The 12,006-nt window shown below is 42.3% G+C and overlaps 1 protein-coding gene across 13 annotated transcripts in view; it reads right to left on the bottom strand.

Moving 5' to 3' along the window:
* sox5 (SRY-box transcription factor 5) overlaps positions 1–12,006 on the bottom strand; it is a 300,708-nt gene that overhangs the window by 26,890 nt on the left and 261,812 nt on the right. For 9 of the 13 annotated variants that reach the window (XM_033614344.2, XM_033614340.2, XM_033614341.2 and 6 more), the window contains 2 exons: positions 8,676–8,802; positions 4,531–4,616 (listed from right to left, as the gene is read on the bottom strand). In XM_033614344.2, the coding sequence (XP_033470235.1) occupies positions 4,531–4,616; positions 8,676–8,802 (213 nt within the window). The remainder of the gene's footprint in view (positions 1–4,530; positions 4,617–8,675; positions 8,803–12,006) is intronic. The other 4 variants (XM_033614342.2, XM_033614348.2, XM_078165385.1 and 1 more) reach the window with 1 other exon arrangement.

Below are 12,006 nucleotides of genomic sequence, written 5' to 3'. Positions count from 1 at the left end.
CATGACCATTCACAATATAATACAAACAGAACTGTGTAGTATACTTTACTTGAAATGTTAATTGTATTATTACAGGCAGTCCTTAGACACGGCTCCAAGAGTTGGGAAGTGACACCCGACAGTGATTTATTTGTTTGAAAAAAAAAAAAAATAAAATGCTCCACACCTTTAAACTACAAAAGCATGTATCTACTCATGGACAAGGGGCTAATGTTTCTGACAGCACAAGATGTAAACATTAATGCTGACCACCTCGGCTGAGCTGTAACATTAGCTAGCTCAGTGGTGCTAGGTGAGCTAGCAGTAGATGCATGCTTCCTTTTGCACGGTGATAAGGTTGGTGGGTGTAGTTTGGTAGAAAGAAAAAAAGTTCCTACATGAAACTGCTCACAACAAGGTCTGGATTATCTTGAGGAACCATGTCATGATTTCAAGTAAGAGACATTGCTGTTGAATTTTCCTAATGTATTTTTTGGTGCAGAGTGCCATCTAGTTCCAAGCAGTCCAGTTCAGTTTAGTTCTTTACACATTAGAGCAGCTATTATTTTGTGTTTCCATTGTCAAAAGATGTGGATGGTACCTACAGAGCCATCCCTTTCCATCCCCTTTTTTATATCCTTCTGTAATGGTGCCTAGTACAATGATCCTTTACTAAAAGGTGGAGCAAAAAACACTACAGTTAATTCATTAGTCAATCAACACTCTTGATCGACAAGGACACTATTTTTAAATATCCCATTGATTGCAACAGAGACTCTGGAGACTCCAGCCTGTTCTTTTTTGTTCTGAAAATGTTGTGCAACCCCGCTCTATGGATGATCAGTGAGGACCAGCCATTCCTCTGCATCACCGGTTCATTAAGAATACTGTCTGTGGTGGAAACACAATACAGATAGGAACATGTCTGTACAGGTTACATATAGTTTCACGGGTACTGTATTGAAAGTGTTAAGTGGAAACCCAGCTTTGTAATTGAGAGGAGGAAGACATCTCTACGGTCAACTGCATCTCACACCTAAACAAGACTGATATTAGTGCTACCAGTATGAGAGAAAATATCTAATTTTGATTTTGGGGTGAACTGTCCCTTTAAGGGTTATATTGTTCCTATGTGAACTGAAAAAAATTGACCTAGATTCATCAACTTTTAAAAACCAAAAAACACAGATTATATTGGATTTCATCTATAATTATGTCTGTTTTATGTAGTTCTTTAAAGTCAACATTTTTGTGCCACACAGTATATGGAAAGATATGATGCAGCATATATGAGGAAAATATTAATGCTAAACATTAATCGCATACAAATAATTGCACTACACGTTGTAATGTCTGTGTGTTAATGTGTGTAGGTCAAATGTCCACAAGTTGAAATAACTGTCAGCACGTGTCCATGCACTCTTGGCAGCAGCTGCGAAGTTCACCGTGTACTCTTTCAGAAAATTTTTCTTTTTCTCCCTCTATTTGTGTGTCTTGGCCAAGTGGGTTCACATGTGTCCTCTCCGCCAAACCACTGTGTTGCCGTGGCGACCCGAGGCCCGAGCTAACTGTCATGTCTCGTCTCAGCGACAGAAACACCTCCTTATCAAATGAGGGCGCAGAGACAATCCCAAAGGAAATCCATCCACATTGAGACATCTGTACTTGCGTTAGCCCAGGCAAATCCGTTTCTTTTTGACAAGCCTTAATCTCAATGTGTGACTGTGTTTGTGTGTGCGTGTTTGTGTGTGTGTGTGTGTGAGACTGTGTTTTTCTGGGAGGACTGTAAGAAAGAAATCTGCCAGTGAGATGTTTTTTTGCACTTGTTGTGTCCTCTCACCCCTCCCTGCTGGTAAAAAAAAAATCCAATTGCAAGGTGGACAAAGCCGTTCAACTGGAGATTGAGTGTGTCTGAACACAGTCGAACATATGGACGGCTAGATTGAAGCAGTGATAACAGCACAGAGGACATTATTCTCAGGCTAAACACACAAATGTGCTCACACACACACACACACACACACACACACACACACACGAGTAATAATGAAATCAGTGACGACAGCGGGGTCCGTTCTCCATGATAGAATTACACAGCTTTTCTGTTCTCCCTGCAGTGTCTAGCATATGGGGCAGCACGTTTAGCTGACAGGTGCAAATGTATTACACACACTCTGACTAACCTTTAACCCATATTTTCACATCATTCCCCTTGTGTGTGAACAGTAAGTAAAAAAGATGCACACGGAAATATGTGTGTCAATGCAGCTGTTTCTCTCAGATATTCATGTGTGTCATATTTTATGATAATGCGTGTCAAGGAGACATGAGGGCCAAGTGCAGCCTGTAGAGAGGCCGAGCCCAACACGGGAGGTTAATGTGTTTCAGACAGGCAACCGGGGGGACGCCCGCGCAGGCTCTTAACCCCTGGGAGAGGGGGGCCCCCGAAGCCCACGTGGATCCGAGTGGAAGTATGTGAGGTCTAGTCGCGTGTGTTTGCCTGCGAGAGAGTGAGCGTACGATCCGTGGGGTCAGGATTACCAAGCGATAGGCCACTTATTGTAAATATGCAGACAGGAAAAGAACCAAAGTCAGACTCATCCTCCCTGTAAGCGGGATAACAGATGTTTTGTTTTTACTGTTTTACCTCTCTGTGGTTTTGTCTCTCGGTCTCTGTCTTCTCTTTCTGCTTCCTGGCTTATTCATCATTTGGCCTCCAAATTTATGACATAGCAGCAAAGAAAACAAGCAGACCACTTTCTTGTACTTATGACGTACATATGGGCCAACCTCTTAAATTTCAATTGTTCAAAACTGTCAGATGTTTACTCAAAGGAAAGTTAACCTCTCTGTTAAAAGTTAACCTCTCTGTTAAAATAGCATTTTTCAAGTTTCATACCTCCTGTCACATTTCAAAAATGACCCAAAAAAAAAAACTGTGATGGTCTTTAATCTTACCCTAACTGTAGACATTTGCAGTTTAAAGACAAAAGTCAAGTGTCTGCACATAAGGTTAACATTTTTAAATTATTTTTGGACATATAAATAGCACATTTTTGCAGATTTTACACTCTGATGAAGACTGTTAAAGTTGAAACATGTTTGTCATCTGTATTAATAAAGGATTTTTACTCAAATGTTTTTCAGACTGCCAACTTATACCATGGACTTTCACAGTGAGCTGTTAGAGCTGTTTTTTTATTCTGTGTCAGTCACTTTAATTTGAAAATAAGACCTAGTTGAGTTCAAGTTTGCACATAAGATTAATGTCACAATTTATTACTAATACTAATTACTTATTTTTGGAAATTAAAATTGAGTTGACTTGTCAAAAAAGAACACATACTGACTGACTTTTGTACTCATAAGATAAGTTTTATAGAGACAAATCTGTTTTTCCACTTGTTTGAAAATTAGGTTTTGGAGGCATAAAGCTTGCAGGATGTATAATCCATCACAGTGAAGTTTCTTATTTGTTTTATACCTGAAAGGAGAGAGTAAATATTGCTTAAAATGTCTCTCTTGGTGTTCAGGTGCCTGTAATGTGGTGGAGGAAGTATTCAGATATTTTGTTTGAGTAAAAGTAGCAATACTATATTGTAAAAATACTCTGTTACAAGTAAAAGTCCTGCATTCAAAATCATAATCAGGTAAAAGTAAAAAAGTATTAGCATTTAAATAAAGTAAAATTCCTGAAAGAAAAAGCATTTATTATGTAGAATAGTCCATTTCAGATTCATACATATATTACATTACTGAGTTATAACTAGTGATACATTAATATGTTCATATATGTTAAATGTTGCAGTTGGAAAAGGTGGAGCTCATCTTAAGTACTTTGTATACTGCTGGGTACAATACATAATCATTTATTAGTTTATTGTATTTTGTATTAATAATGAATTTGAATCTGCAAAGTACAATATTTGCCTCTAAAATATAATGGAGTATAAGAGTATAGAATAGCATACAGTAGAAATACTCAAGTACAAGTGCCTCCAAATTGTACGTAAGTACAGTACTTGGGTAAGTGTACTTCATTATATTCCACCACTACTTCTATTGTATTTATCATTTTGTTCATGATGATAAACCTAAAAGTTAAAGTGCATACAAAGATCCCTCTGTGCTGTTAAAAGAGATTGAAATCTCTTCAGCGTCACCCACACATTAGCTTTGACAGTCAATCTGAATATTGCAGGACAAAGCCAGGGGGTGAGGGCTACACTTGTCAGTTCTGTGTGATTTTCTGAGCTCTGATCATGACGATCATGTTTTTATGGGATCACTTCACTGTCCACACTCGGGCTGAAAGTGACAGCTTTGCACCCCCCCGTGGCTGTGTTTGTGGTCTTGTATAGCTCAGTGGGCAGTATGTGGTGTGAACACTGTCGGGGGATTTATTCCCAATAGGACCACCCAAGTGAAAAGGAAAACTGAATGTTTTAATCTGTGATATTCAAAGACGTCTAGTTGTTGTTGTGATTTACTTGAGGTTTTTGCTCCCTAAATTGGTTTCCGCAAGGTCATCTTCAGATGCTGTGATCTTACCTGGAGTTGTAGGGGTCCCAGGCCTGGTGTGGCAGCGGCGGCAGCAGCCATTGTTGTAGGGATGAGCTGGAGAGGGTAAGGGTCACCTGAAGAAAACCAGAGAGGATCACATTTTTTAAGCATATCAGAGATTGTTTCTGGTACGTTTTTATGTTAGACTGTACAAAAATAATGGATAGAGCCATTGTGACGTCCTTAGTCTGTGGTCTTCTGTTTTGGCTGCTGCCATCTTGGGTTTTGGAGACAAAAGTGATCCTATTTGGACGAGAGGTTGGAGCTATGGCGGGGAGTGAATGTGGGGTGAATCTGACACTCTAACATTGCCTGTTTAAGGCGGGAATGTCGTGCCATCATTCTGCCACATAGTTTTGTATAAACGGTACGGTCATGGAATGGGAGGACAGAGTTATCTCACCTTTAAGCTGGCAGTGCCAAATTAATGTCTGCACGAAAGGGATAGCCAGCAGGACAGGACCACTGATGGGACAGGTGCGACATTCTGACATCGTTTTATGTGTGCGACCTACTGCATGCAAAGCAGCTAACAGCAATTAGCAGCTAACTCTACAATAAGGCCTGCGAGCTCCTTACCCTCTAAGCAGACGATGATCAACCGCTATATAACAGTGATGATAAAGGATTCTTGTGGCTTGCTATGCCACCATTATTTTGTTAAGAAAGTGCTCGCTTTTGGAGCCAGCCTCGTGTGGCCATTTGAGGAACTGCTGTTTTTGACACTCCGTGTTGGCTTCATTTTGTCAGCCTTGGTGGTTGCTGCTTGATTTTTACACACTAGTATCCCCTCTCTATAGCATCCCTCTCTTCTCTCACCCATTTTACAATCATGCCTCACCCTCTCCTCTTTCTGTCTCCCCTTCCTCTCCCTCATCCTCCATATCTCTGTCTCTGCATCCCCCCTCCCTTTCCCCTCATCCTCTTGTTTTTCTCCTCCCTCTCATCCCACCTTCGTCCATCTCCTCCCCTCGCCTCACCCCCATCACCCCCCCTCCCACCACCACCACCACCACCACCACCACCACCTGAGTCCCTCTCTGCAGCTGTTAAAGCCGTCCTTTGTGTGTGCTGCCGGTAGGGCCTTAATGAAAAGCCTGATTGTGTGTCCTCCTCCTTAATACCCCCTGACAAAGAGCAGCGAGGTGAGGGGATTCTGATAAAGCTGGCCCCAGCGCCGTAATTAAGAGCCGCCACTGCCGATTGCTGCTCTCTCTTCCCTCTCTTTTTTTTTTCTCCTCTCCCCTCAACTGTCTGTTCTCCTGCTTTGTTGGGAGACGGCTGCTTTCAGTTTCTCTCGTCTGTCTCCCACTTTCTCTCTCCTTATGTCCTTCTTGTTGTCATCTTTCTCTCTTCACAACTTACTCTCCACCTTTATCCCGTCCTCCCCTCCTCTCTGTCAGGAATGATAAATCAAGAGATAGATGGACGAACAGGGCGGAGGAGATGACAGAAGTGCAGGAGAAGGAGACAGAGAAAAGGACGAGTGCGGTTTATTAGTGACCAGGTGCAGATAGGCCGTGCTGTAATTACTTCGAGCGAGAGGGAGAAAGACAGAGAAGAAGGGAGAGAAAGGTCAGGGATGAGGGGAGGAGGAGGTGGAGGGTGAAGAAGAGGAGACATATTGAACAAAACCTGCCTGTTGATAGCTCTGATTTACATTTGGACATGCCTACTAACCAAAAGACTGTACACTGAGGTCAAAATTTATACTAGTATCACATCGAGGACACTCTTTTCTTCATGCAGAATAACTTGGGAATGTTCTCAGGGCTTGACCTTGCATTTCTGACCTGAACCTTTAGCACAACGGTCAGCTTCTTGGCCGTATCAGGACCTGCTATTGTGCATGTGCGTGCCCATGTAAATGTGTGTGTTTGTGCTTGGCATAAGCCAAGACCTTCCTTCCAACATATTTTCCCATATAACTCTGTAAAAAAAGTGAAGCTGAGACATTCTTTTCTCCAGCGGGGAGGGAGGGCAGGAGGGATTAAAGAATTATTTCAGGACTGTGTATTCTAGGAGATGGGTCTTTTTCTCCTCGCTCCCTAGACAAACATGAGCTGGGTGGATATTTATGCTCCTCCTGGGGGTCGCTGTAACAAAAGAGAGAAGGACGGAGGAAAGCAAACATGTTGCTCTTGGCTTGGGGACAGTGACCTCGGTGGACGAGGATGAAATTTCTCACTGACAAAGAAGAAGATGGATCAAGGGAAGTGATAGGCAAAAACGTCATCGATGTCCCTGTGGTGTCAATTTATGCACAATTATGCATTTTTAAAATTCTTAAAGGGGCTCTACACAGATTCTTAACATGAAGTTCAGTTCACTTGTCATGAGGATAACTACTAAACTGCCTTATGTGGCTCTGAAGGGAGCTTAAAGTTTAGGAAAACAACCCTGATGATGTTGCAGGGAGTGTGGAATGAAGCTATTGGGCTGAATTATGGGAAATGTAGGATCAAGTGTTTCTGGAGTTCGTCCCATTTTAGAGAAGCTGCTATTGCAAATTTTTTTCAGTCTGTCTCTTGTGAGTTACTCAGCTTTTCGAAAGTGCAATGCTAAAAAGAATGCCCCTTTCAATTGTGTTTCAGTGTCACCTCTAAGATGTTTGGAAATTACATGAAACCCAAGAATTTGAATGCAGACACCATTTGTGGAATAACAAATGCTTTTGTAATTTTAACAGCATTCTAAAAACTGTCTGACCTGGGAACTGAGTTGCATATATATATATATATATATATATATATATATATATTTTCATCTTATTTAAGCACCCAGGTTTTGTATGGAGCCCCTATAGTCCTGAAAAGTCAGCCTCAAAGTCAGCTTTTGGGAAAGAAAAATATGAACATATCACACCTGAAAATGCAGTGATAATAAGAAGTAATTAAGTTTTCAATATTCATAACAGGAAACAAAAAGTCTTCACAAAACTTAAACAGTTATCTTTAGCTCTTTCACACTGTGTCAGCGGCTTGGATGACAGAAGAATTGTGTTACTGTTCAACAAGTGTTCAAACAGTGCACAGAAATCGACGTGCGGATAAAATCTATTCATATCTTCAAAGATATGAAGCGGCGTGAGAGTATGTCAGAGCACAATGCTACACATGTCCTATTTAGAGCTGCGGTACCAAACTACATCAACTCACAACAACTTTGAAAGTTGCCAGAGAGTTTTCTCAGGGGCGGCTCAGCCTGGCGCAGAGTGCCAGTCCGGTTGGAGTTGGCGGAGGCAGTGAAAAGACAAGCCCACCACTTGACAGAGTATTTACGTGGGCAGTGGGCGTGGGTGAAGATGGCACTAATTAAAATGGAATGGACTTGTTTGGGAAGCTGTGAAACTCTAAGGGGGTGGGGGGGGTGAGGGGAGGGGAGCGGGACTGGACGTGCACGAGCTGGTGTGCACGCTCTCGTATCTGTGTCTGAGTATTTTTTTTTTTTTTTTGTGATATCACAAAGCATTCTCTGGCTGCCTGGACGTTTGTGTGTGTCTATGTGTGTTAGTGTGTGTGGGCTGTGTTGGAAACATGTTCTGGCTGCTTCCCGTGTTAATGTGAGGAGAACCTGGGGCAGGTCACATTACCACCCCCCACACCCCCTCTGCTAACCCCCCCTGCCGTGCATTTATTCCCAGCATCCCCTGGCAAGCACCCACCCCTCTTTCTCTCTCCTTCTCTGTCTCTGTCTCTCTCTCTCTATCATGGTAAACAACACATTGCCACACAGCCGGAGCGTGATAGCCAAAAAAAAAGAAGAAGCAAAAAAAAAAAAAAAAAAAAAAACATGTCCTGCAGGACGCCTGTATTTTGTTGCTTTTATACATCAAAAAATAGACAAGACAAAAGGATGGAGCCAAAAGGACTGAGCCAGAGAGGGACAGATAAAGAGAGAGAGATCGAGAGTGTAAACAGGAAGGGTGTATTTGGACTGTTTTTTCTATTAGCAGAGAGATGTTGTTGTAGGGGTGAGCTCCTCTTTTGGGAAACAATCCGACTCCTTGTGTGGGAAAACGGTCAGACTCTACCTTGCTTGGTGAAAAACATTTGAAACACCACAAATAAAAGGTATTTTATACTAAAAAAGTTGTGCCTGTTTATGAGTGTGCGTGTGTGGACATTACTCACTGCAGCCAGGCTTGTAGTTGAAGCCAGGGGGCATGAGGAAGCCTTGCTGGGCTGCAGCCGCCGCCAGAGTCCTCTGGTCTGGAGGAAAGACGGGAATCATCAGCGGAGGGAGTTGGCCCTGGACCTGCTGAGGAAGGAGGCAGAGGAAGGGGGGAGGGAGGAGGGAGACGGAGGCACAGAGGAAGACAGGAGGAAGAAGCGAGAAAAAAAGAGAAGAGAACATGAGTACCTTTGGCATCTTTTTCAATGACCACCCATAGCCATGAAGAATACTGCTAAAAATAGAGCTGTGTGTTTGTAACTGATCCCAGAACAGCCTTAAGTACCAGTTACATCTGAATTACATCATTATAATTTCTTAGAATCATATGCGTTCAGACTCGTATACATATATTCATGTAATACATATGGGACACACATATGACATCAGTCTGTAATGAAGTCACACACACACACACACACACACACATGCATGTACACACACACACCCACACACACGCTCAGACCCTAAACACTCCATCGTCTGGATTCAAAGACAAAAAGCAAGTCATGAGAACAGTTCACTAAACTCGCACAACAGCTGGCCTTTTCCTTTTATTTGGAAGATGATGTTCTCTCCCTTCTCCCCACATCAATACCCCCCCCCCCCCCCCCCCCAACAACCAAAACACACACACACAAACACATGCACACACATAGACACAACCCTCTCTGCGCGCCCGTCGGCAGAGAGCCATACGACTTCACAAGGTTTCCAGGATTTTAAAAGGAGAAGCAGAAAAAAGCTCCTACGATGGGTGGCTTTGGCAGGGACGACAGGAGAGGGAGAGACAGAGAGGGAGAGAAGGAGAGAGAGAGAGAGAGAGAGAGAGAGAGAGAGGGAGAGAGAGAGAGAGAGAGGGAGACAGAAAGAGAGAGAAGTAGGAGACAGATGGTTGCACTAAACAGCGTTCTGCCAAAAACAACGCACAAAGACTCGCGTGTGATGGACTGACTGACAGTTTGAGAGGAAAGATAGGAGAAGACGAGGAGAGGAAGTGAGGAGGAGAGGGAGAGTGGGAAAAGGTGAGACGGGGAGGAAAACGAGGAATCTTATCAAGCTGTAAAGCTGAGGTGTAATGCTGGGAGGACAGAGAAACCGCAAATATGAGCGGAGGGAAGGAGCTCCAGCCAATAATTGTGCAAATTTTAAGCCATTTTCCAAAATGTCAATACAAGAAAATCAATGTGTTTCCTACTGAGAAACATCACTGCAACAGGGCCCCAGTAACTCTTTAGCTTCAAAGGTCCATCATGTCAGTTCTGTTATTTTCATTAATTAACTTAGTTGAAAATACAGTGTGGAGTTTTCAGTAGCCACCAGTTTTGCTTTTGAGTCTTTGGGCATGGCAACAATACAACAATGCTACGCCTACACTGTGCTGAAATGAAAAGAGAAAGAAGAGACATGTCCTGCGATATAATCACTTATCTAACACTTATCTAAACAGTTTCATCTCTCAAGTCCTCCTTTTCTTTATCAATACAATGCTTTTTATACCTCAGTCAAACTGCAAATGATTTCTTTTGCTTCTTTTCAGATTTTCAGGGTCTCGGCTTGAGATCAGTTATGTGTGTGTTTAAAGAATACTGTAAAAACAGGTGTGCGGGAACAAACTTTCCAACTTTTGACAGAAGTGTTGTACATGCACCTGTGATGTCTTTAGAGACTTGGTAAGACTAAGCAGCAACCTCCAAGACTGAAAGATTAAGCCAATGCAGAGGTGCCAAAAACTGCAGTTCCTCTAATGGCCACTTGAGGCTGGCTCCAGAAGGGAGTCAATCCTCATAGACCCCCATGTTAAAATGCAGAACTTAACAGCAGAAATTCACGTTTACTGCCTGGTACAAAAATGGTTTTGGTTGTTTTAGTTAATTTCCCTTTTCATGACAACTTCCAACTGTAAATTTAACTCACCTTAAAATTGTATTAAGGTTTTAACTTAGGCATAAATTAGAGCATGGCCGCTTTGAGTGATGAGCTGTCTGCTAGGTGTTCCCAGTCTTGAAGTCAGATCTACTCCTCACTCCTCCCAGCCCTCTCGTCCTAGGAATTACGTTTATATACAACAAATTTTAAACAGGTACTCCGGCTTCCTCCCACAGTCCAAAGACATGCAGGTTAATTGGTGACTCTAAATTGTCCGTAGGTGTGAATGTGAGTGTGAATGGTTGTCTGTCTCTATGTGTCAGTCCTGTGATAGTGTGGCAACCTGTCCAGGGTGTACCCTGTCTTTCACCCAATGTAAGGAGGATAAGTGGTTACGGAAAATGAATGAATGAATGAATAATTTGAAACAGCAAATAGGCTCTGAGGAAAACAGACTGCCGAGTAAATTACTTTTTCTACATCCAGCAAGTCGCAAAAATGCTGATACTGAAAGTATCAGTAAAATATTTCAGGGACCACAGCATTTTTTAATTACCTTTTTTATTAACATTTAACTGAAATGATTATTCTTCCCATGAACCAAAGGGCTTTTGTTGCCTAAACCAACGACAGCAGTCTGTATCGGTGTCAAGGTCCTGCACTTTGTATGCCCGCTATCCTCCCAAACCACCTCTGTTGTGAAGTCTACACCGTAGATGAATGGAGTGTTACATTACCTGAAAGAAAGGTTGTCTGTGAACACAGTTGACGCATTGATTACACTGCCACAGCAACATAATTAAGAAAGCAGTTTAATCTTGTCTCGTCCAAATATGGCCACTTATGGCTCCAAAAAACCAAGATGGCGACGGCCAAAGTGCCAAACATGGGGCTTCAAAATGTGTGTAGGCCACACAGACCAATAGATGACCTCACGATGGCTACATCCATTATTTGAAACAGTAAAAGATTAAACCTTTCTCATCAGTTCATAGGTTGCATATTTGTTTGTTACAGTTAAACACCAGGAAAATTCTTAGAAGTTGAGTTACAGAGACAAATAAGTATTTGATTTTGGACAAATATTTGGTTGCCACAGAGTATTTGACAGAGAAAGCTCCTCCGGAGATAAGTGTTTTTTCAAAGGTTGACCAATACTCCACGTGAAGAGTAACCTTAACTGCATGTGTAAAATTGGTGGAGTGCCCCTTTAAATCAAATCTCTGACAGGGTCTTTAGGCCTTTGACCTGTATTCCTGGCTGCAAAGCACCGTGCTCCCTCTTTACAACTCATTGCCGCTTTCCTCCTTCTTCTGCCTCTCTTATTTTGTCAGGAGGGCAGAGAGATAATGGCTGAATAGGATAATGGGCAGGTAAAAGCTGTTTGATGTGGGAAAATTGATCTGGAATGATGAAAATGGC

Source organism: Epinephelus lanceolatus, chromosome 23, assembly GCF_041903045.1.
Source record: "Epinephelus lanceolatus isolate andai-2023 chromosome 23, ASM4190304v1, whole genome shotgun sequence".
NCBI classification, from domain to species: domain Eukaryota; kingdom Metazoa; phylum Chordata; class Actinopteri; order Perciformes; family Serranidae; genus Epinephelus; species Epinephelus lanceolatus.
This window is presented reverse-complemented; position numbering and strand designations above follow the sequence as displayed.